The following is a 26,135-nucleotide window of genomic DNA, read 5'->3' on the forward strand; positions in this document are numbered from 1 at the left end:
ACCCCTGCCTGACTCAATCCTACATCCAGGACCAGTTGTAGGTCTACACACAGGTGGAATAGGGTGTTTTAAGCAGCTCCAGGAGGGTACAGTCTTGAAAAAAATTCTTTAATTCTTCAAATTCCACCATCAATTATTGCCCTTTTGTATATCTTTCTTTAAAATTAAACCTCCTCAGCAAAGTTAACATTACATATTAATCAATTAATCCAGATTGAGCCTACCTATAGCAATAATGTTACTCCTCTACTTCAAACTATTTCTTCCTCATCACCTTCAAAGTCCCTAACTTTCTTTTAGTTTCTCCCCCTTTTGTAATCAGCACCTTGCAATTCATGTCAGCCCATTCTGAATTGCTTGCAATTCCTTCAGGCTGCCATGCTGCTTCCTATCTTAGTGCCCTTGCATGGATTTCTCTTCCTGCCTGGCATGGCCTTTCCCAACCTCACCACCTGGGTAGCTTTGGGGATTACCAAGTGTCTAAGGTGCCTTCAGATGGCTCTCACATCTTAGGTAGTACAGTGTACTGGGCTGCAGTGATGCATGTGTGTGTCCATCTTCCCTGCTGGAATGCAGGCTCCTTGAGGACACATGGTTTAATCATTTCTCTGTCCCAGTGTCTGCCTAACAGGCACTTAGTGACTAATTCAATAAATTACTGAATACATGAATGAATGTATATTCAAGGACTCCTTCAGTTGCAGGTAATAGAACTTAGCTCAAACTGGCTTAAGGGGGGAAAAGATTGGTTCAAGTACCTGGGCGCTTCGGGTATGCATTGGAGCTTAAAAAATAGTTTTAGGGCTCTGTATTCCTTTAGCTTTCATCTCTGCCCATTTATTTGTTTGGGTCAACTTTTTATATTGTTGGTAGTTGATAGACTCATTGCTAATGGCCTCAGAGCACATCCTCCTTCTTAGCAACCTCAGCAAGAAAGTCTTTTCTGATAATTCCTGAACGCCCAGGGAAGTCTCTGATTGGGTGTGGCTTGGCTCACTAGCCCATTTCCAGGCCAATCGCTCTATGGGGGTGGGGCAGGGGTTCTCTGTGAGTTAGGTCTTGTCACAGGCTGGACCCTGACGATGGGGATCAGCTGCACCAGCATCAAATGGACTGGGTTTTCTGCAGTAAAGCGGCCTTGTTATCAGAATGAGCCAGTCTAGAACTGGAGAAGGGCTCTCTAGGATAAAGGATGTGCAGCAGAATAAGAGTATCCAGACTAGTGACTAAAGGCAGAAGATTTGTTCAGCATGTTTTGCTTCTTTGTCAGTGAAAGAAGCAGCAGAAACTGTGAAGAAGGAACTTCCAGGTGGGGAAGTGATAATCTGTTTTAAATGGGTTTTTCTGGCCATGAAGATTATCTGTCCTGGTGCTGAGTAAATTTGGAAATAAGATCTCTGAGAAGCTGTTAGGGACATTTCAGGACAGTTTGGGGTAGACAGCAGAGGAAGAGAAGCATAGGTATAGGTTTTAGCCTTTTACAGTTTTCCACTGTTCCAGGATCAATTCATGGTCCTTAATCAATCCCTGACTACCTGGCCTCACCCCCTGATAGCCTCTCCCAGGAGTCTCTGTCTTCCTGGGGTTGCTTCCTCCTCAACACCTTGTCTGTGTTGGCTCCTCTTCTAGATAGCTGGACCATCTCTCCTCTTCTCTGAGGCCCTTCCTAATCTACCCACTACTCCTCCAGCAAATTGCTTGACCCTCTTCTCCCACAATATCTGATATAAATCTGAATCAAAGAACTGGTCATATTCTACTTTAATTATATGTTTTTCCCCAAACCCTTTTCCTATTTTTATTATAAAAGTGATGTTTTTCCTGGCCACTGTGGCTCAGTTGATTGAGCATTGTCCCATGCACTATAAGGTTGCTGCTTTCATTCCTGGTCAGGGTACATGCCTGGGTTGTGGGTTCAGTCCCCAGTCTGGGTGTGTGCAGGAGGCAACTGATTGATGTTTCTCTCTCACAATGATGTTTCTCTCTTCTCTCCCTCCCTTTCTCTAAAGTTAATAAAAAGTATATTTAAAAAAAATATATATTAATAGGTAAGGCAGGAGGGGGGTAGGATTGGGTAGGATGGGGGGGCTAATGGGGAACAAAAGAGGGGACATCTGTAATACATTCAACAATAAAGATGACTTTTAAAAAATAAAAATGTATATTAAAAAGTGATATTTCAGTCCTGGCTGGTTTGGCTCAGCAGTTAGAGCACTAGCCCCAGACCAAAGGGTCGCAGATTCCATTCCCAGTGGAGGGCACCTGCCTGGGTTGCAGGTTTGATCCCTGGGGCAACCAATCTATGTGTCTCTCTCACATCGATATTTCTCTCTCTCTCCCCCTCATTCCTTTCCACTCTATTTAAAACTCAATGGAAAAATATCCTTGGGTGAGGATTAACAACAACAAAAAAAGTGATATTTCAAATATGTCGTTTAGCAGCTCTGTAACCTTGTGCAGGTTACAACTCTGTGCCTGAATTTCCTCATCTATGAAATGGGATAATAACAGGGTCTAGAATTGTTGGTAGGCTTAAAGGAGTTGATACGCGCAAAAGCACTTAGAACGGAACCTGGTGCGTTTGCAGGCATTCAACACTGTTGGCTTTTATTATTATTATTATTTGCTGCAAGCAAAGTAATATACAGTGGAACCTCAGTTCTTGAACTTAATTTGTTCTGGAAGGTTGTTAGAGAAGCAATTTATTTAAAAAACCTAATCATTTTTTCTCATTAGAAATAACATAAATTAATCCATTCCAGACCTCCAAATGATTTCCTGTTTTAATTTTTCTTATATACAGTGCATGTCTAATGTACAGTTTAATCTATAAATAACCAAAAAGAACTTGCAATGTAAATGAAAATTTAACAACAAAGAAATGAAATGGAAAGTAAAAAATGAAAATTTATGTATACACTAAAAACTTACCTTTAATGTTGAGAGCTATTGAGACTGACTATGGAGAAGAGGGATGGAGGGATAGAGGGGTGGAGGGGTGGAGGGATGCTGTTGTCTGGAAGGGGAGGCCCCTTCTATAAAAAGGTCAGGTAGCTGTTCCTCTGGGTTCTTTCTCTCTTTTGTCTCTGCTCCACTAGAACCTACCTCAAGCTCACTGGGCCTCTGTCTCACTAACAACCTACCCAATGATGCTCGATTTTGCCTGTGTTTTAACACTCGCCTGAAATGAAGTCATTGAACATGTTTATTGCACGGTTTGCTACTTCTTTTTTGTTTGTTTTTCAGTACGTGCCCCTAGCGGGAACTGAACCCAGGACTCTCTGGTCCTTAGGCCAGTGCTCCAACTGCTGAGCCAAACTGGCAAGGGCCGGTTTGCTACTTCTTTGTCAGGGTGATATTTCTCAGTAGAACTTTGCATTTCTCCCCCTTTCCCAAGTATTTCCTTGATTAGTGAAGTAGGGATATCGTCCCCGCCCTCCTGCTCCTCTGAAGAGAGCTCCTCAGCTGCCGTCTGTTGCTCCCTTGGAAGGTCTTGGGTTCCTCAATGGTCAGCTCAGTGCGGTGGTCCTCCACCAACTCCTCCACATCGTCACCATCCACCTCCAAGCCCATGGCCTTGCCCAGGGGCACAGTATCCTCCACAGCAGACACAGGCTCATCCTCAAAGCCCTCAAAGTCTCTTTCAGCAGCAGTCAGGTCAGAGTTTCTTCAGCTGATTGCATGGGCCTGGGAGACACTTCCCCCCTGCTTGTCTGTGAGCCTCAGGCAAGTGAGCACATTACAGTGATCCTTCCAGAACCCCAGAGGGTTAGATTAGTCTCAGAGGTCACCTCCAAACACCTCTGAAACAGGGCCTTTGTGCCGAGTTTCTTAAAGTTAGAAATGACCTGCTGGCCCACGGCTGGGGAGAGGAGCTGTGTTGGGGGGCGAGAACCTAACTGATGAAGCTGTGCTCCTCCAACTCGGCCCCAGCCTGGAGGGTGGGCCGGAGCACAGCCCATGACAAGAGGTGCCCTGAGTGGCAATTGTTTTTCCCGGAGCTATTTCTTCACACTTGGGGCAAACACTTTATGAATCCACTCAACACAAAATTGCCCGGTTACCCAAGTTTTGCTAATAGCCCTCCACATCACATTCACCTTGTGTTTCATGACATAATTTTTTGTGAAAACTCGCGGATTTTCAAAAGGGTAGACAAGCAGAGGATTCGACTCAAAGTCCCCACTTGCATCCCCCAACAATGACGTCAGCCTGTCCTTCACTGGCTGTGTCCTGGCCATGGCTTCTCCTGTGGGTGTAGGTCCTCTTTGACATTTTCTTCCAGGAGAGGGCTGTCTCGTCACAACTGAACACTTGTTGGGGAACAGATCCCTCAGCCTCTATGTATCCTTGAAATTCTGTCACAAAATTACCAGCAGCTACTTTGTTAGAACTGGCAGCCTCGTCCTGCCTCACTGCACTGTGAATGCCACTTCTTGTCTTACATGGATCGAACCACCCCCCACCAGCCTTGAGTTCCAGGGGTGTCTTTCAGGAGGCCAGCAGGTATCTTTGCCTATTCACATGTCATTGCCTCCAAATGCTGTCACCGGCTAACTGCTTGTTATTTATCCAAATCAACAATTTTCTACCTCAATTGCCTGTGATCATTGTTTCGTGAGCACTTTTGCACCCTTAGCAACATCAACACTCTTGATGGCCTCTTTATGTTTTAAAATTGTGCTGATCATCGATTTTGCCATGCCATACTTGGTAGCCAGATCAGACACCTCTGTCATACTTTGCAATTGTTTCTCTTTTAAGCTCTATCGTTGTTCTCACAACTTTCCTTTTCACTTTGCTGCTGTCACTAACTTTGTTAGGACCCATGGTGACTTATTGTGTGTATTTAGTAATAATAAACAGCAACAAAAGCAAGAAACAAAAATATTCACAGCACAATTTCCTGAGATGTTAACAGCGTGAGGTTTGGCCATAAACTTCCTCATACTCGTGCATTGCCTCCTTTGTTTGTCACCTGAGAGACACGTGACTTATCACACTGGTATCAGCATGAAAAGGTTGTTGGGTTGAGAACCAAAGTTTTATTCTACAACTAAGACATTTTTTGCTGTCAATAACTTGGTCAAGAACTAAATTGTTTGAGATGGAAGACATTTGGGAACCAAGTTTTGACTAGTAACATGTGTAACTTATGAAGCTTAATGATAAACCCAACCCACCTAAAGAACAAGAACATTTATGATTGTATGTTTGTATGTCTGTCTCTCCATCTGTATTTGTAGTACCTAGCACCTGGGACATAGGTGTTGCATGAAATGGATAAATGAATGCTGGGGGATGTGAGGTGGGCAAATAACCAGTTTTATGGGGAACAAGGTAGATTATGGGAATAACAGATCGGTGATCTTCTTCTTAAACCCTGACAAAGTCTGTCCTGGTACAAATTATTGGCCCATCCTCTTCAAATGAACCTTTTTTCTGGATCTTTTCCATGTGATTGTTTCTCTACCAGAAGCCATGACACATCTCATGACAGCCTTGGGGCTGAGATGGACAGATGGGCAGCTGGTACACAAGTAGGAAGACTTACAAGCCCTACATATTGTATGACATTGATCCAGGGCACACCCTAGTGCTGTGGGGTTTTCCCTTTCCTGTTTTCTCTCTGTGGACCTTTACAACACAAGAGAAACAGCAGGGAGAGGAGAGCAGTCATTCTGGCTGATGTTCACTCAATCTTTGTTTTTCATTCCACTAAAAAATTATTGAGCACCTTCTATATACTGGGAACTATCAAAACAGTACTTCAGAAGATAAACTTTATGTTATATATATTTTGCCACAATTTAAATAAAAAAAAAAAAAAGATCATGGCAGTTGGAGTGATGGACTCAGCTTAACTGGATGAAGTATAGTAGTAACAACTAAAACCTCCTATAAAGCTTCACTTCTTCCCCAAATCACTTCTTCTCCAAATCCTTCAGAAGAGGATAGCAGAGATATGTGCTGATATAAGAAACATCCAAACCTGTAGAGAATTTTTATGAGTTTATTTGAGCCAAACTGATGACAATTGCCAGGAAGCAAAATCTCAATGGATTGAAAAAATGCTCCAGAGAATGGCAGTTTTGCAGCTTATTTTATGCATTAGAATCAAAGAAGGAGATGTAAGGGGGGTGGGGGTAAATGAAATCCAGTCATGGTAGATTAAGGGGTGGGGGGAAACAAAGTGAGGAAATGTCTGGGACTGGATAAAGAGTAAAACAGAGAGACACATTATTTCTTTTACATTGGAGGGTATAAGATAGTTAACATATACAGCATATAGAGATGGTATGTGGGGAATAAGATAACAGTGAGGGATTCTGTGGTCTCCTGCCTTTGTTGGGCCAGGTTGTGCCTTGAGGGTCTGATAAAGGAAATTACTCTGACATCCCAAAAGTATGTTATCTTATATACATAAAGACCATGCAAAGGTTCACTTCAGATGAAGATTGACCTTTGTTAAGTAAGCCACAGACCTAGGATGGGACTACCTGCCATGACCTGCTTTTAGTTAGGAAATCTTATGTTCAGACCATCCTATGTGGTTACTTTCGGTCTCTGAGTTTGTAGGACCCATCATGCTGACCTCCTCTGAGCTTGTCAGGTTTAGTATATGGCCCCTTTTTCATCCATATGTGGATCAGGAGCAATACATGGAAACAATTTATAGTCATTGGCCATAGCTTTGATAGTCTATTATTTTGGGTCATTTTGGTGAAAAATATATGGGATGGCTGCCCATTGATGACCTCATCAACAGAGAGGAAGATTGAAAACTTGTAGAGCTGTTACAAAGGAGAGGGCAGACTTGTTCTGTGTGGTCCAAAGGGTTGAATGAGGATTGACATGGACTGTCTGAGAAACAGATTTTGGCTTAATATAACAGGAGCTGCCCAGAAGCCAGTACACTGACTTGGGAATTAGTGGGTGTCTTTCAGTGGAGGGGAAAACCAGAGGTTGTGGGGGTGGTCAGAGAGAGGTGCCCTGTTCTGATCCTGACCATTAACTTCCATAGTTTCTCCAGAATTTTAGGGGACCTGTTCTCACTTTGTGATCTCCCTTAGTGATCCCAAGTTTGGCTTTTGTTACCACGAATGCTAGGATGGCTTCCTTGTCCCTCTCTGTTCTGAATCCAGCTCTGTGTGTTCAGGGGTCCATCAGACATTTTGGCATGGATGATCCATAGCTCAAGCCCAGTAGGAACTGTTCTTACTCCTATACATGCTTCATTTCTAGGTGTCCCCATCTTATTATGTGTGCCTACATGCACCTGTTTGTTCAAGCCTTCAGTATAACCTTTACTCTTTTAGCCCTTGCCTCCCATACAAACAATCCCAAGCCCATTATGTCTGCCTTTAAAATACCTCTGAATCTGGGCCAGGCATCACTAAGTGACTCTGATGAGATAGTGTCCAGTTCTTATTTTGAAATACTATTTTAGATGTGGCTTCTTCTGCTGCTTTGAGCAATGGCAATTTTCATGGGGTGAGCAGAGTGGGGAGAGAAGGAGAGAAAATAAGGGAGGGATTTCTCCCTGAATTAGTCACTTCTGGTGCTGTAAGAAAGACCCAAAACAACAGTGTCTTATGTTGGAATAGATGTTTATTCCTTGCCCATGTGACAGTCTGGGTACTTTAGGGCTGATACTGCAGCCCCTCAGGGGCCTTCTATCTTGCTTCTCTCCAGTCCCTATGGTGTTGCCTCTGGCAGCTTAGCCCCAGATGGCTCCCCACATCTGTGGGGTATATGCCCTCTCTTTAAGGACATGACCCAGGAGTTGTATACATCAGTTGCTTTCACATTATATTAGCTAGAAAATAGTCATATGACCATAGCCAGCTGTAAGGCTGGCTGGGATCTGTGGTCTTAAGCTTAGTGGCCATGTGCCTAACTAAAAATTCTACAGAGGAAGAGGAGATTAGGTGTAAGAGGAAAACTAGTCGTTTTAGTCACAGTGGTTTTGTACATTTCATTGTGACTTGAATGGCAGCTAATTGGCTAACCTTAGGGATATACTAGTATAGGAAGGCTTAACACAATAATGAAGTTCTAATAGCATCCAGCCAAACTCTTCTTTTATGGATGAGAACATTGAGCTCCGAGAGAGGAAGTCACCTGTGAAGTCTGCACAGTAAAGTGTCAGAGCTAGGACTAGAAACTCAAACTTTGGGCTCGCTTTCTACCTCTTCAGATCGATCGGCTGAGAGGCAGACAGGCAGTGCCAAGGGGACTGGGGCTGGAGAGGGGCCACCTTTCCCAGTCTGTCTACCTGGGGGGTGCTAATTATTTTTCAGGACTCAGGGTTATCATGTCTCTGAGGTGCCTCCAAGTGACCCTCACTGCATGTTAAGTAGTGCACCACACTGCACTGCAGCGATGCATGCCCACTTCCCCATAGGAATGCAGGCTCCTTGATTTTAGCCACCCTGAAACTGGACAACTAGTGGGTCTGGGCTGCCTTTCACTACTTGAGCCAATTAAGCAGAAACAAGGGGAATCGTATATGAATACTTATTCCAACGTTGCCAGCAATATGGGAGAGCAGTGGGTCATCCCTGAAAAATCTGCTCTGAACTCCCTCGAGAGCCAGTTGCTCATATTGGGTAGTTAGATGGGGAAGGGCAGGTAGGCAAAAAGGAATAACAATGGGTAAACCAGTTGGGCAAAAAGGAGTAACAGTGGGTAAAATGGTTACAGATTACAGGCCTGGAGAAGTAATGCTGGCTGGGGGCTACAAAGGGTTGCCTCCAGGGCCCCAAGGTTGTTGGTCTTCCTATGATGTTGAACAGTTTTCCCTTGTTCCCAGGTAAGGAGAATGGACAGCATTCCTGAGGTAAACTCCCAGGGCGTACAGCTCCCAGCCAGGTCAGAATGGGCTTTCTTTAACCAGAACAAAGCAATCGTTCTGGTTAAACAGAGCAAGGATATTCAGCATGTCATATAACTATGGCTGGTGCCCCACTATGATTGGTTCTCTATTATTCTATTATTCTCTCCTGCCACTTTCAATCTCTCTGTCCCCAGTACCAGCCTAATAGTTAAATGCATTACTGAATGCATGAATGAATGTATATTCAAGGACTCCTTCAGTTGCAGGTAATAGAAACTTAGCTCAAACTGGCTTAAGAAAAAAAAAAAAATATATATATATATATATATATATATATATATATATAGACTGGCTGAAGTACCTGGGCAGTCTAGGTGTGCAGCTTGCCTTAGGCTTTTTTTTTTTTTTTTTTTAATTCCTCACCCAAGGACTTTTCTATTTATTATCATAAACAGTGGGAGGGAGGGAGAGAGAGACAGAGAGAAACATCGATGTGATAGAGCCACATCGACTGGTTGCCTCTCGCACGACCTGACCAGAGCCAGGGACACCACAACCGAGGTACGTGCCCTTGGCTGGAATTGAACCCGAGACTCATTGGTCTGTGGGTTGACGTAACTGCTGAGCAAAACTGGCCAGGGCTTGCCTCAGGCTTAACTACTATTTTTATAAGTGGTGCTTCTGTACTTTGCTGATTAGAATAGATTGACCCTGTTTACATGGCTTGACCCTTCTTGCCTTCTTTGTGGGAAGTGTTGCCCAAGCAGCCCCTGTAGGGATTGGGAGGAGGCTGGAGAATATGGGCAGCTGCTGATGGCCATGGTTGGGGCAAGGAGTCCCTCTTGGGCACCTCCAAGTCTAGGGCATCTTGGTATAGAGCCCAGTCTCAGCCCTTGTTGTTTTTGGTTTTGGTTTATCGGGGTCACATCTTGGGTCATTTCTCAGGAGTGTCCCTGTGACTCTACCTCTGTTGGGGTTGGATGTGCCTGCTGTACTCTCAGGCTAAAGGTAGGCTGGGCCCCTAACTCCTGCTTCTTTCAGAAAGTCCAGGCACTCAGGTCTTTCCTGGCAGAGCTTCTTGGAGTTCCCACGTTCAGCCAGGACTGGGATAGGGGAAGGAGAAGGAGGAGTGGGGAATGGCTGGCTAGTGACTCACTGGGAGGATGGCACTTACGGACTGCAGGGCAGGTCCTGCCTGGGGGTGAGAATTCCCCTATGTAGAAAAGGTGGGTAGGGTGGTACAAATAAATGCAGTCTGAGGTCCTGGGTCTGGAGAAGGGCTGAGTACTGGGCAGGGTGGTTCATCTGTCCCCAAGGGCAGTGATTGGCTTTCTGTTCCTGGGCAGGCTTCCATTCACTGAGCAGCACCTCATCTCCCAGGTGTGTTTTTTCCTTTCTTCCCTCTGCACTTGGGGGCCCAGCTGTTGTGGTGGAGACACTGGGTGCTGTGGAATTCTTAGGCCTCCTCAGTTCTGGGCCGGCAGGCTTATTCCCAGGGTAAGTCACAAAGGTGGGAACTTTCCTGGGTCCAGAGTCTAGGAAAGGAGGCAAGGGAGCAAGCCCAGCACCCACCCCTGAACTACCCTCATTTTTCCGCTGGAGGAAAGGGAATCTCAGCCTTTGGGGAGCCCTGATAGGTCTGATCAGGAGAGAGGTGCTCCCTGATCCCTCCCCCCCCATTCACAGAGGTGGCAGGCATTCCCAAGAACCCCAGGGAGTAAAACCCCAGTGGCAAGAATTAACTTGATGTATGGAGGTGAAAGGTCTTGAATGCTGGGCAGGGAACTGTGGGTTAACTTCGGTACTAAATAGGGAGCCATGGGAGGCTCTTGAGCAAGGGGAAGGATGTGAACAGGTTCATGTCTTAGGTCCTAAGAGGAACACTGTAGAGAATGGGGTTATGGGTGGGGACACAGTAGAGATAGCAGGGACAGTGATGAGGGTGGCAGGAGTCAGGCGGGAGGTGTAGGCAGAAGCAGCCAGGAGAGTGAGGGAAGGGCCCAGGAAGAACACAAAGGCCTTGGTTTGTCTGGGGGTGAAAGTGAGGGAGACTTGGAATCTAGGAGCTTCTTCTTTTTTTTTTTTTTTTTTTTTAGTTTTATTTATTTATATTTTATTTTATTTTTGTTACAGATGTTTCTCCTTTTTTACCCCATTGACACCCTCCTCCCCATCCCCCTGCCCCCTCCCCGGCTTTGTTGTCCATGTCCATTGGTTATGCGTACATGCATATAAGTTCTGTGGTTTATCTCTTCCCTCCCCCCACCACCCCCTCTTCTGAGGGTTGTCAGTCTTTACCCTACTTCCGTGTTTCTGGGTCTACCCTATTCCTCAGACTGTTACATTTCTTATATCTAGGAGCTTCTTAATCCTTAGTCCTGGATGCTTCCTTAGGGCGCAGGCAGAAACGGCAGGCCGCTAGCTTTTCCTGTGGGCCGTGGCGGCCCTTGTAGGCAGGATGTGGTACTTGCCAAGGATTCCTTTGTGAATGGAGCAGGGAGGCTGCTGACTCAACTGGTAGCCAGGCTTTGGGCCACCAGGTTTGGACCAGCCAGGCTTTGGGCCACCGGGTTTGGACCGGAAGTCTCTGGGAAGGAAGTGGCTGCTCAGGGTTTCCCCACAGTGGACAACTGGGAAGGGGCCTGGCAGGATGCTTAGCCCAGTTTCTGGGTGTGTGGGGCTTGAGAAGTGCTTGGCTGGGATTAGAAGAGCTGAAGCCTGCTGCCTGTGACTGGAACCGATGCTGTAGTTTTGCCCTGTGGAAGGGCAGAAAGGTGGTGTTGGAAACCAAAATACTTCTCAGCTGTGCTAATTGGCAAATTACATCACATTAATACCTCACTTCACTTATCTGGGCTTTTATTTTTTTTTTCCTCTTACAAAATGGGATCAAGTAGTTTTGCCTGTCTCCCCTGGGGGCTATGGGAACATGAAATCATTTATAGGCTTGCTGATCAGTGTTGGATAGAATAGATCAACACTGGCTACGTGGTTTGGCATGAATAACCAGGCAGCAACTGTGGGACACAGAGAAAAGGTTTGAGCAGTCTGCCCAAGTCAGACACCTTGGGCACAGCCAGGATTGGGAGCAGGGCTGGACCCAGGGACGTCTGGGGTCCTGCTGAGGTCTCACCTAAGGCCATAGACCTACCTCTCACTCAGTCCTGCTTCTAGTCTTGGGGGTCAGCCCCAAAAGTGCAGCCTCTTCCATTTCTAATCGTCTTGGTCACTCAGTCTATATGTATTAAACTAGCAAATGTTCCCTGTCTCTTGTCCCCACACTCGTACACCCAGCTAGCTGCCTCCTAGAACTTGCCCCTGGAAGTTCCTGCACAAACCATGCTAATGTCACTGAACCTTGCCTTGCACTGAACCTTGCCACATTCTATCTCAGTGAGCACCTCACCTGGTCACTGGACGCAAAACTGTGGACCCCCGACTGCTCCCTTCCTCTGTCCCCACGTCCCCTAGTCCCGTTTCTTTCTCCCAGGCCTTCTTTGTCTTTGTCTCTTCTGTCCAGCTCAGCTCATTTATTCTCCTGATGCCTTCAGAGTAATTTTTTCTTTTCTTTTAAATTCTCAACCGAGGATATTTTTCCCATTGATTTTTAGGTACAGTGGAAATGAAGGAGGGAGAGAGACAGACAGAAACATCAATGTGAGAGAGACACATCTATTGGTTGCCTTCTGCATGACCCCAACCAGGGCTGAGGATCGAACCTGCAACCAGGTACATGCCTTTGACAGGGAATCGAACCCAAGACCCTTTGGTCCTTGGGCAGATACTCTTAACTGCTGAGCCAACCTGGCCAGGGTCAGAGTAATCTTTATGAAGCATACCTAGGACCACATCCTTTCCCCCATTCCATAATCTTTGATGGCTCCCAGCTGCCTTCAGCGTAAAGGCCAGAGCTCTTAGTCTATGTCTTAGTCTAGCTCCAGCCTTAGCTCCTCCTCTCCCCAAACCACTCTGAACATATCCTTGCCCTGAGCAGGCCCACCTTGCCTCTACTTGCTTCTCTTCCTTATATTTGCATTATAGTTCTGAAAGGGTGGGTTCCAGCCCACCTCCCTAGGTTTAGCCTCCCCAGTGACTCAATTCCCTCCTACTAGCATCTCTTAAAACTTCCTTCAGCAGAGAGCCTTGTGGGTGTGTGGCAGGAAGGACTTCCCTGCTGGCAGCTGCAGCTTTGCTCCGAGCTGGTCCAGGGGAGATGAGGTGAGTATGCCTGGGGAGGGCCTTCTGAGACGAAGGCTTCACTTCCTCTTCCTCACAGGCAGGGGCAGCCTTCCGCCACCAAGAGCCCAGCTGTCAGTTGCCTCAGAGGAAGATGGGCAGTCCTGGCACAGGTGTGCATATGGCCACCACCCTAGGAGTGCTGTGGTTCTGCTTCACAGGTGAGGGGTGCGGTTTTAGGGCTGGAGGTGGGGAAGGGCTCCCACTACCACTGTGGGTCCTGTGGAGCCTCTCTGTCTAGCAGGGATGGGGAGAGTTTATCAAACCTCCTCCCAGTCTCCCCTGTACCCTGTCCATGCTCATTTCCACCTCCAGGATACAATAGGCAACTTATTTTACATTTCTTAGCCTCCATTTCCCCTTATATAAAATGGCATTGTGAGCACTAACATGTCACATTTCAACTCCTCAGCAAGGCTTTCCTGGCTACTTTGCATAAAACAGCACATCCCTCCCCACCCCCGACCATACTTCATGCTTCTTCCACCATTTCTCTCCACTTGACATATTGTATGTTTACTTTCTTATTGCTTTCTCTGCTCCACGTAATAGGTGCTCATTCACCATGTAGAATAAATGATGTGAATCTTCTCATGCAGTGCTTGGCACAGAGTTGGCATTCAACTATGGCAACTACTTTCACAACAATATTCTCACTTTATATTTCAAAGGAAGGACTATCTTCTTCCTCCATGGGGGACAAAAAGCTTAGCGTCTGGCGCCATCTAGTCGTCACAAAGAGGAAGCTTCTCTACCCACCACTATTTTCAAGAGAAAGGACTTTGTCAGGGTGATTCCTCAGGTTTCACTCCCCAAATACCGCTAAAAGGGGCACTCTGGTGCAGTTGGTCTCCAATTGCAGAGCTGGCCTGGGGCACCTGGGATTGCAGGGAAAGATTTCAGTGCACTGCAAAGGTTATGATACCCCCTCTCTGTGTAATTAACAATAAAAAATACTACCATAAAATGTTCTCTTTTTTTCTCATTACCATACTATTTTATTTTTTATTTTAATTTAATTTTTGGAGTGACATTGGTTAATAAAATTATACATGTTTCCAGTATACAATTCTACAATGCATCATCTGTATATTGTAGTGTGTGTTCACCACCCCAAGTCAAGTCTTCTTCTATGACCATTTATCCCCCTTTCCCTTCTTCTACCTCCTGCCACCCCTCTCCCCTCTGGCAATCACCACACTGTCGTCTATGTCTATGAGTCTTTCTCTTTTTATTTTTGCTGAATACCTTCACGGTTCTCACACAGCCCTCAACCCCTCCCCTCTAATAGATGTCAGTCTGTTCTCTGTATACCTGAGTCTGTCTCTACTTTGTGAGTTTATTTTGTTCATTACATTCCACATATGAGTGAAATCATATGGTACTTGTCTTTCTCTGACTGGCTTATTTCACTTAGCATATGGTCTCCAGGTCCATCCATGCTGTCGCAAAAGGTAAGATTTTCTATTTTTCTTTACAACTGAATAGTATTCCACTGTGTAGATGTACCACAGCTTTTTTATCCATTCATCTACTGACATGTGCTTGGGCTGCTTCCAAATCTTTGCTATTGTAAAGAACGCAGCAATGAACATAGGGGTGCATATATTCTTTTGAATTAGTATTTGGGATATATCATAAGGCAGTTCCATTTTTAATTTTTTGAGGCAACTCCATACTGCATTCCCAAGTGGTTGCTCCAGTCTTCATTCCCAACAGCAGTGCATGAGGGTTCCTTTTTCTCCACATCCTCACCAACACTTGTTTGTTGATTTATTGATGATAGCCTTTCTGACAGGTGTGAGATGATATCTCATTGTGGTTTTTATTTGCATTTCTCTGATGATTAGTGATGTTGAGCATCCTTTCATATGTTTATTGGTCATCTGTATGTCCTTTTTGGAGAAGTGTCTATTCAGGCCTTTTGCTCATTTCTTAATTGGATTTTTTTTTTTTTTGGTGTTGAGTTTTATAAGTTCCATATAAATGTTGGCTATTAAGTCCTTATCAGATGTATTGACGAATATGTTCTTTCACTCAGTGGGTTGTCTTTTCATTTTGTTGATGGTTTCCTTTGCCATACAAAACCTTTTTATTTTATTATTATTTTTTTTTCTTTATTAATTTTTAGAGAGAGGAAGGGGGAGAGAGCGAGAGAGAGAAAGGGAGAGAGAGAGAGAGAGAAATATCTATGAGAGAGAACATCAGTTGGCTGCCTCCTGTATGCCCCCCATTGGGGATCGGGCCCACATCCTGGGCATGTGTCCTGACCAGGAATTGAACCGGCGACCTCTTGGTGCATGGGTCAATGCTCAACCACTGAGCCACACCAGCCAGACCTTAGTTTCCTTTTCTGATAGTTAATTATGAGTGTATAAAAGTGCAACTTATTTCTGGATATTTACTTTACTGGATTTAGTTATCAGTTCTAGTAGTTTTTTGGTGGAATCTATAGGGTTCTCTATATACAATATCATGTCATCTGCAAATAATGACAGTTTTACTTCTTCCTTTCCAATTTGAATCCTTTTCTTTCTTCTTATCCGATTGCTGTGCCTAAGACTTCCAGTACTATGTTGAGCAAGAGTGGTGAAAGCAGACATCCCTGTCTTCTTCCTGATCTTAAAGGAAACTCTTTTAGTTTTTGACCATTGAGTATGATGTTGGTTGTGGATTTGTCATATATTGCCTTTATTATGTTGAGGTATGTTCTCTCTATTGCCACTTTGCTGAGAGTTTTTATCATACATGGGCACTATATTTTATCAAGTGTTTTTTTCTGCATCTATTGATATAATCATATGGTTTTTATCCTTCATCTTGTTTATGTGGTATATCACGTTTATTGATTTGCAAATATTGTACCAGCCTTGCAGCCCCAGTATAAATCTCACTTGATCATGGTGTATGATCTTTTTAATGTAGTGCTGACTTTGGTGTGCTAATATTTTGTTGATAATTTTAGCATTTTGTTTATCAGGGGTATTGGCCTATAATTTTTTTTTTCTTTAAAGTGTCTTTATCTGCTTTTGGAATTAGGATAATGCTGGCCTCATAAAATGAGCTTGGGAGGCTTCTCTCCTCTTGGATTTTTTGGAATGGTTTGAGAAGGATATCTTCTTTGAATGTTCAGTAAAATTCACCTATGAAGACTTTTATTTGTTGAGGTTTTTTTTACTGCTTTAATTTCACTAGTTGTAATCTTTTTTATTCAGATACTCTGATTGTTCCTGGTTCAGTTTTGAAAGATTGTATGCCTCTTGGAATTTATCTATTTCTTCCAGATTGTCTAGTTTGTTGGCATATAGTTGTTTATAATATTTTATTATAAAAATGTTAATTTTCTAAATACAAGAAACTTTTATGAGTGCTATATTCAGTAAATTTTGTGTTAAGACTGTTTGATTTTCACACTTTTTGTGTGTGCCTGCTTTGCTAGGAAAACAAAACACACACTTAATCTAACTATGACCCAAGAATGACAATGCCAGGGTAGGGTCACATCTTCCTAGAAGAAAGGCTACTGGGGACCTCTTCCTAATTTTCCAGGTCTCTAAAAAGAGAGTTGGAATGGAAGCAGAGGTGATGAGGTGGGTGAAGCTACAAGGTAAATCCACAGGATGGAAAGCAGGGGTGGAGCAGGTGGTTCGTCTCTGGCTATGCCTAGGCCCTGCTCCTGGGGATGGAGTTGACTCAGGCGGTTGGGATCTATGCTCCTGTGCTCCCCTCACCCCAACTCCATTAGTAAGCCATTTTCATTCTCCTAAACAAACCTTAAATCTGTTTCATTATCTCCATCACCACTGTCATCCTCTGAAGCTAAACCATCATCACTTCTTACAGGGACCACTAAGGTAGCCTTTTAATCTGTCCTTCACAGAGGAGCCATAGTGAGTTCTAAGCATTGTTACACACATTATACCTGATTAAAACTCCCCAAATGACTTCCCATTGCATGTAGGAAACCCTATATTTCTTACTGATCCACAAAGCTCTCCCATTCAGATGCTTCGGCCACACTGACAGCTTCCTGAAATTGTCACATAGCAAGCTGGATCTTGACACAGAGCCTTCTCACCTGCTGTTGCCTCTACATGGCTCTTTGCATGTCAAGCTTTTTTCTTTTTAATTTAATATAATTAATTAATTAATTAATTTTTTCTTTATTGATTTTAGAGAGAGAGAACGAGAGGAGAGAGAGATAGAAACATCGATGAGAGAGAACATTGATTGGCCACCTCCTGCATGCTCCTTACTGGGGATCAGACCTACAACCTGGGCATGTGCCCTGACTGGGAATCGAACCAGCAATCTCTTAGTGCATGGGTCAACACTCAACCACTGAGCCACACTGGCTGGGCTTAATTTTATTTTTAAAAATAATTTTCTTAATTTTTCAATTACAGTTGATATACAATATTATATTAGTTTCAGGTATACAACATAATGATGAGACATTTATATAACTTATGAGGTGATCACCCCCAATAAATATAACACCATAAAGTTATGACAATATTATTTACTGTATTCCCCATTCTGTATTTCACATCCCCATTATTATTTTGTGACTACCATTTGTACTTCTTTATCACTTCCCATTTTATACCCAGCCTTTCAAACCCCCTACCATCTGGCAACCATTAGAATGTTGTCTGTATCTGTCTATGAGTCTGTTTGTGTTTTGCTTTGTTTTTTAGATTCCACATATAAGTGAAATCATGTGGTATTCGTCTTCCCCTGAGATATTTCTCTTAGAAAAATACTCTCCATGTTGTTGCAAATAGTAAGATTTCATTTTTTTTTTTTTTTTATCCTCACCCGAGGACATTTTTCCATTTTTTTTGTTCAGATAGAGTGGGAGGGAGAGAGAGGAAGGAGAGAGAGAGAAACATCGATGTGAAAGGAACACATCGAGTGGTTGCCACCTGCACAACCCATCCAGGGCCGGGGAGAAACTGCAACCGAGGTATGCATCCCTAGCAAGAACCAAACCCGGGTCTCTCCGGACCGCAGGCCAACGCTCTAACTGCTGAGCAAAACCGGCCAGGCCTCATTATTTTTTTTTTATGGCTTAGTCATATTCCACTATATATATAAAGATATATATATATATATACCTACCACTTCCTTATCCATTCATCTATTGATGGACATTTAGGTTGCTTCCATATCTTGGCTACTATTAATGCTGCAGTGAACATAGGTGTGCATATCTTTTTGAATGAGTGTTTTAGGTTTCTTCAGATAAATACCCAAAATTGGAATTGCTGGGTCCTTGTTTTAAAGCCTATTTTGTCTGGTATAAGTATTGCTTATAAAAAAGCTTTTTTTTTATCCTCACCTGAGGACATTTTTGCATTTATTTTCAGATAGAGCGGGAGGGAGAGAGGGAGGAAGAAAGAGAGAGAAACATTGACGTGAGAGAGACACATCAACTAGTTGCCACCTGCATAACCCCAACTGGGGCCGGGGACGAACCACAACCTAGGTACGTGCCCTTAGCAGGAACCAAATCTGAGACTCTCTGGTCTGTGGGCCGATGCTCAAACCGCTGAGCCAAACTGGCCAAGACACTACCCTAGCTTTTTAATTTCAATTCCATTTTCATGCAATATATTTGTCCATCTTTTTACTTTCATTCTGTGTGCGCCTTTCAATCTGAAATGAGTCTCTTGAAGGCAGCATATGTAAGGGTCTTGTTTTCTTATCCATTCATCCGCCCTATGTCTTTTCATTGAAGTGTTTAATCCATTTATATTTAAAGTAATTATTGATAGATATGTAGTTACTGCCATGCTATTATTCATAGTTTTGATCTTTTTTTTTTCTTCTTTTTCTTCAAGAAGACCTTTCAACATTTCTTGTAATACTGGTTTGATGGCGATGAACTCCTTTAACTTTTGATTGTCTAAGAAGCTCTTTATCTATCAGTTATTCTAAATGATAGCTTTGCTGGGTAGAGTAATCTTAGTTGTAGTCCTTGCTTTTCATCCCTTTGAATATTTTGTGTCCATTCCTTCTGGCCTGCAGAGTATCTGTTGAGAAATCAGCTGACAGTCTTATGGGAACTCCCTTGTAGGTAACTACCTGCTTTTTTTCTTGCTGCTCTTAATATTCTCTCTTTGTCTTTAACCTTTGGCATTTTAATTATGATAGACTTTGGTGTGGGCCTCTTTGAGTTTATCTTGTTTGGGACTCTCCATTCTTTCCTGGGTATGTATATTTTCTTTTCTAGTTATGGAATTTTTCTGTTTTCAATTCCTTGCTATCTCTCTTTTCCTTCTGGTACCCATGTGCTACAGATGTTGATGTGGCTTGATGTTGTCCCAGAGGCCCCTTACACTGTCCTCATTTTGGGGATTCTTTTTTTTTTTTTTTTGCTGTTCTGATTGGGTGTTTTCTGCCTTATCTGCCAAATCATGATTTGATCCTCTGCTTCATCTACTCTACTGTTGATTTTCTTTAATGTATTTTTCATTTCAGTTAGTGTATCCTTCATTTCTGACAGTTCATTTTTATGTTCTCTATCTCCATTTTTATGTTTCTTATCTCTTTGTTGAAGTTCTCACTGAGATCACTGAGCATTCCCAGTGTTTTGAACTCTACATCTGGTAGATTACTTGTCTCCACTGTGTTTAGTTCTTTTTCTGGAGTTTTGTTCTGTTCTATCATTTGAGACCTATTTCTTTGTGTCCTCATTTTGGCTGCCTCCCTGTGTTGGTTTGTATGTATTAGGTAGAGTTGCTGTGTCTCCCAGTCTTGGTAGAGTGGCCTTGTATAGTGTGTTCTGTAGGGTCCAGTGATGCAGTTTCCCTGATCACTTGAGCCAGGTGTTACAGGTGTGTCCACTGTGTGTATTGTGTGTGTCTTCCTCTTGTAGTTGAGCCTTGATTGCTGTTAGCATGTCAGTGGGAGGGACTGACCCTCAGGCTGACTGGTTGTGAGGACTGGCTCTGACTACACTGGAGGAGCTGCTGTGCAGGGGCCAGCCCTATAGAACAGGATAGCTGTAGTGGGCCTCTGGTGTGTCAGGCTCTTTTTCATTCCCTACAAATTTCAGCTGAATAGCTCTAAGATGATAGCCTCACTATCATATTTAAAGGTATGGGTATTTTTTTTTTTTCTTGAATAAAAACTAATCATGTTTATTTAAGAAAAAGCACTTGTATTCCTTTCACATCCAGAGAAAACCACTAACATTTTAGTGTATACTTTTTTAGACTCCCCTTTCCACCTTATAAAGATAATATATATTTATGGGAAAATGAAACCAGCACAGACAGGTATTAAGTACCTGCCAGGTGTTTGAAAAGCTACCACTGTACTTTCTAATCCATTGTTAATGTTTTCCTCTTTCCTATCCCTGATCATATGCTAATAAGAATTTGTGTGCTAGTGTGTCCCTCTCTTCCATTAAAATGTCAGCTCTGTAGAGGTGTGACTTTGGTCCTATTCTCTTGCATTCCCAGCTATTACACTTGGCAAGTAGTAGGTGCTTACTATATTTGTGTTGATTGAATGAGGACTGTAGCCAATACACTTATTTTAGTTCTCAGGCCTCAAAGGACAGATGGATGGGGCTTGGAGTTAACTCAGAGGGAGAAGGGGACTAGAGAGGCACAGAGTGTCCCTGCCTATCCTGACCACCCCACCCCACTGTCTCTCCCCCAGGCACTGCCTTAGAGGTCCAGGTCCCCGAAGACCCTGTGGTGGCCTTGGTGGACACTGACGCTATCCTGCACTGCTCCTTCTCACCTGAGTCTGGCTTCAGCCTGGCGCAGCTCAGCCTCATCTGGCAGCTGACAGACACCAAACAGCTGGTGCACAGCTTCACACAGGGCCGGGACCAGGGCAGCGCCTATGCCAACCGCACCGCGCTCTTCCCTGACCTACTGGCGCAGGGCAATGCGTCCCTGAGGCTTCAGCGCGTGCGCGTGGCTGATGAAGGCAGCTTCACCTGCTTGGTGAGCCTTCAGGATGTTGGCAGTGCTGTGGTCAGCCTGCAGGTGGCAGGTGAGCACCAGAAGGGGGCGCCCTCCCCTTGGCACACCCCTATCACCTCCCTAGCTCCTTGCCCACTACCCAGTGCTGACCTCTGTTACTCACAGCCAGAGGCGCCCTGTTCCTCCACTGTGCCCCCTCTGCACTTGCCTTACTTAACCTCTACCCTTTGCCCACCTCAAGCCCCCTACTCGAAGCCCAGCATGACCCTGAAGCCCAACAAGGACCTGCGGCCTGGGGACACGGTGACCATCATGTGCTCCAGCTACCGGGGCTACCCTGAGGCCGAGGTGTTCTGGCAGGACGGACAGGGTGTGCCTTTGGTGGGCAATGTGACCACGTCGCAGATGGCCAATGAGCAGGGTTTGTTTGACGTGCGCAGTGTGCTGAGAGTGGTGCTGGGTGCTAATGGCACCTACAGCTGCCTGGTGCGCAACCCTGTGCTGCAGCAGGACGCTCACGGTTCCATCACCATCACATCCCACAGAAGCCCTGCAGGTTTTTTGTTTTTTTTTTTTTGCTTTAATATCACCCTGAGGGAAGGGAGGGTTTGGTCCTATCAGCAGGGTCGAGGGATCTGAATCGGGCTCCCCACTTGCAGTCTCCAGAACAGTGTGATACCTAGTAAGAACGGGAAAGAGAAACAGGGTGGGTCGTGGAGACCTTACTGTGGTGATAGGGGGTGAGGGAGATGGTGACAGGCCTTATTGCCTCTCTGGGTCTCCTGACTCAGAGTTCCGGAGACTTCTGGAAGGATGGAGAAGCATTTGGATCTCAGCAGGGATGAAGGAAAGGCGAGGGAAGTGGGTCCCAGATGGGAGGAGGGGTTTGCTAGGGCCAGAGTCTGCCCCAGTCTGGCTTCGGAATGAACCGTGTCAGGCCAAGGCCAACCTGCTATGATTTTTGTCAGAAGATTAGGAAGAAGACTCCATGTCAGGGAGTCCCGAGACTCAATCTGCTTTTGGGTGTGGGGAGAAAATGGGAAGATGGATAGGGGCCTGGGGCTTATTGGGGAGGAGTTATAGGGGGGCTGCAGAGTTGTAGCCGAGTGTTGCCACCCTCCTCAGTGCACTCCTCCTCCAACCTCCCCCTCAGGTGCGGTGGAGGTCCAGGTCCCTGAAGACCCCGTGGTGGCCCTGGTGGACACCGACACTACCCTGCACTGCTCCTTCTCACCCGAGCCCGGCTTTAGCCTGGCGCAGCTCAGCCTCATCTGGCAGCTGACAGACACCAAACAGCTGGTGCACAGCTTCACACAGGGCCGGGACCAGGGCAGCGCCTATGCCAACCGCACCGCGCTCTTCCCTGACCTACTGGCGCAGGGCAATGCGTCCCTGAGGCTTCAGCGCGTGCGCGTGGCTGATGAAGGCAGCTTCACCTGCTTCGTGAGCATCCAAGACTTTGGCAGTGCTGCGCTCAGCCTGCAAGTGGCAGGTGAGCACCAGAAGGGGGCGCTCTTCCCTTGGCACACTCATCTCACTTCCCTAACCCCTTACCCACTGCCCGGTGCTGACTCCCCGTTACTCACAGCTCCAGGCGCCCTTATCTTGATTTCTACCCTTTGCCCACCTCAAGCCCCCTACTCGAAGCCCAGCATGACCCTGGAGCCCAACAAGGACCTGCGGCCTGGGGACACGGTGACCATCATGTGCTCCAGCTACCAGGGCTACCCTGAGGCCGAGGTGTTCTGGCAGGACGGACAGGGTGTGCCTTTGGTGGGCAATGTGACCACGTCGCAGATGGCCAATGAGCAGGGTTTGTTTGACGTGCGCAGTGTGCTGAGAGTGGTGCTGGGTGCTAATGGCACCTACAGCTGCCTGGTGCGCAACCCTGTGCTGCAGCAGGAGGCTCACGGCTCCGTCACCATCACAGGTAGGGGACAAACAGCTGGGAGGATGGAGGAAGCCACCCCCCCCCCCCCCTTTTTCTAGACTCTGGGCTGGAATTTAGATAGATTTGGATGCTCAGAAGGCTTGAAAAACCATTTTCATACATTTTAGGTGTCTCAAACTCTCCTCCAAGAAGTCCTTAAGGGACTTTTTTTTAATGAGCTGATAAGAGGCATTTGCAATATTTGGTCTCCTAGGAGCACCTTAGGTGGCACTCATGCTTCTTACACAGGGAACCAAGTAGCTGCCTGGCATCCAGGTGTGGGCAGGAGTTCTGGGGCAGCCCCAAGGCATGGTCTGGAGACCTGATGAAGGAGTGTTTTCCTATGGGAACTTCTCTGGGTGATGGGAAATCTTTGCTGCATCCATGGGCGCCATCAGATTCTGAGAGCCTCAGAGACAGCTGGGCTTCTACAGGTGGTCAGTCCCGAGCAACCCATGGATGTCAGCTCTTGTATAATTTAGCTCTTAACCCAGGTAGCAGTTGGAATGGCTGGGGCTCTCTCTGCTGCTCCCTTGTGGTCAAATACTAGATTGACACTACAATCTCTGGTTTGCGGATACTAGCACAGATACCCTTTCCCTTCCTTGAGTGCCCACCTCAGTGGGCATTCCTTGTGCCTGGAGATGAGAAGCAAGCTCAGGCCCACACTCAGGCCAAGGGAGGCAGTCTCCATCTGTGTTTGGATCTCAGTTTGGCTTCTCAGTTCCTCCTCGTAGGCCAGCTGACCTGTCCCAGGGGCTTCCTCATGTATTTTGGGGTCAGGACAGCAGGTTCTATCCTGTTTTCTCTTTCTATGACTTCCACCCAACCCTCCAGCCCACCCATGTCCTGATCTGCACCTGGTACCCAGTTTCTGCACAAGCCTCAGAATTCACTAACTTATACCTGTCTTCTCCTCCTGAGCATACCTGGACCTTCCAAGGCCTTCACTCGTCCTTAGACATTCAGGCTTTCTCCTGCTCTTTTCAGTGTTTCCTTCTGTCAAGGCTGTGTTCCCTCTGCCCACCCCTACCCAAGATTGACCCCGCCCTATTCCTGGAGACCCCTGGGTTGGTGCTCTTTGTGGGGAAGTCACTGCCCCAGGCTTTTTGATCTTCTGAGGGGTCTCCTGGACCTTTAAAAGAACAGCATATTGTTTGGTGTGTTCCCAGGAGGGAATAAGAACTATCAGTTAGTGAGATCGACTGAATGGTCAAGAGAATTCTCTAGGAATGAAGTGAGAGTTGAGAGGACCTTGGAGAACCAGTGGACTTTCTGGTAATTTGTACACTGAGCTGAATTTGGTATTTGCCACACTGGAGAAATGGCTTGTCAGGATTGATGTAATTGCAGAGAGAACATTTACCCCACCAAAGACAAAAATCTTCACTTAAAACTTTAGTAACTAACCCTTAAAGTACTTTTATTTCACAGATGAGGAAACTGAAGCCCTGAGAGAAGAGAGAACTTGCCCCAGGCCACAGACTAGCACAGTGGCTCTGGCTCTTCTGGGGGTCAGGCACCTCTTTGAAAATTGGATAAATGATAAATGTAATAGTTTGCATTTAAATTTTGAGGGTGCATGGTGCCTCCAAACTCATTCATGGGGGTCTGTTGACCTTGACTCCAGCACCCTGCAGTGAGCAGATGAACCAGGGCCAGGATTCAACTCTCAGCCTCTCGGTGTAATTTTCTCTCCTCCCTGTCTCCCAGCCTCCTGTTTTTATTAGAACAGGTCTGGCCTACTTTGGAGCCCTTGGCCTGTATTTTGCTTCAAGCAGCTTCGTGCCTTTTAAAACATTCTGGGATTCAGACTTTCAGTGCTCTAGCCTAGTCTCTCCCACCCCTGCTGGAGGTTAGTGAAGCTGAGTGTGCTGTGTGGAGGGGTCTTGATGGAGCAGGCACTGGATGTGGAGCCTGAAGGTAAAAGTCTGAGCCCTGCTCTGTCCTTCACTGGTTGAATGAGGGCAAATCTTACCCGTGTTCCAGGCTCCAGCCTAGGGGTGAACACAGAAGGAGAGTCTTCCTCCCCGTGGGTATTTCTTTGTCTGCTCTGTCATCCTGCAGGAGCCCCGCCCTGGGCACCCCAGGGGTGTCTCTTGTGTGCTTCTTGGACTGGCTCTCCTGATCTCTCGTCTCAGCTGCTGTCCTCTTCTCCTGCTTATTGGGGTGATGGGTCACTTTGTTTCCAGTGTCCAGAGCGACAGCCTTGCCAGCCATGCCAGCTGAAGAGGACGTCTGCTGCAGATGCCAGTGTCTGTGCCGGGGTCTCCACTTCAGGGCACTGCTCTCAGCACAGCTGGCACCTTCTACAGGAGCTGCTGGCCCCAGGCTGCTAATGCCCCTGGTGCCTGTGTTCTCCAGAGAGCACAGGAAAGCAGCACTATCTTCGGTTACATTTGTTGTCCCCAAGGCCTCTGCCCAGGACCCAGCAGGGGTCCAGGGACGGGGCTGGAGGATGGCATGCTTAGAACAACTGCTGGCCCTGACCCAGGTTTGGGCACTTCAGCTCCTTCCGTCTGCATGAGATAGTTAACAGAAGGGCCCTCCATATTTCACAGAAACATGCCCATGACAAGTCTCCTTGCTCTGGCGCCCTCAGTCCCATTCTTATCGAAATGCAGGGTCTGCAGACACTTACTATAAAGGTCTTGATAGTAAATATTTTAGGCTTTGTGGGCCACACACCATCTCTTGCTGCTGCTTCTTTCCATCTCCTACTGTTCCTCCTTTTCCACTTTACAAATGAAAAAACCATTGTTGGCTCACGGGCTATCCAAGCACAGGCCACAGGCCGGATTTAGCTGACTGGTCTTAGTTTGCTGACTCCTGATCTGTAGGGTGGGGAATATCACCAGGTGGGGCTCGGGTGGTCAAGGAAGGCCTCCTGAGGAGGTGGACTTAAGTTAGGTGGAGCGCTTGGGAGCACTTTTTAGGTAGGGAAAACTGACAGCACTGTATAGGGGCTGGAGAGAGACCGTTGTCTGCAGAGAATGGTCAGGACACCAGTTTGGCTGGAGCAGAGGTTCCTATTGTGGACTTAGACACAAAGGCCAGGGAAGGGTAAGTGTCAGCTAGATTATCAAAGTCCTTGATAATCAAAAAAATACTGAAGCATTATTCTCATCTTAGCAGGGGCCATAGAAGGTTCTAGAGCATCATCAACTATAAACTCTTCCACCCT

General features: G+C 45.8%; 1 protein-coding gene across 1 annotated transcript in view; it reads left to right on the plus strand.

Moving 5' to 3' along the window:
• CD276 (CD276 molecule) overlaps positions 1-26,135 on the plus strand; it is a 41,980-nt gene that overhangs the window by 9,873 nt on the left and 5,972 nt on the right. The window contains exons 3-7 of the mRNA XM_036272171.1: positions 13,116-13,236; positions 20,750-21,091; positions 21,263-21,577; positions 22,175-22,513; positions 22,655-22,951. Coding sequence (XP_036128064.1) covers positions 13,116-13,236; positions 20,750-21,091; positions 21,263-21,577; positions 22,175-22,513; positions 22,655-22,951 — 1,414 coding nt within the window. The remainder of the gene's footprint in view (positions 1-13,115; positions 13,237-20,749; positions 21,092-21,262; positions 21,578-22,174; positions 22,514-22,654; positions 22,952-26,135) is intronic.

This window comes from Molossus molossus, unplaced genomic scaffold (assembly GCF_014108415.1).
Source record: "Molossus molossus isolate mMolMol1 unplaced genomic scaffold, mMolMol1.p scaffold_m16_p_1, whole genome shotgun sequence".
Taxonomy (NCBI): Eukaryota; Metazoa; Chordata; class Mammalia; order Chiroptera; family Molossidae; genus Molossus; species Molossus molossus.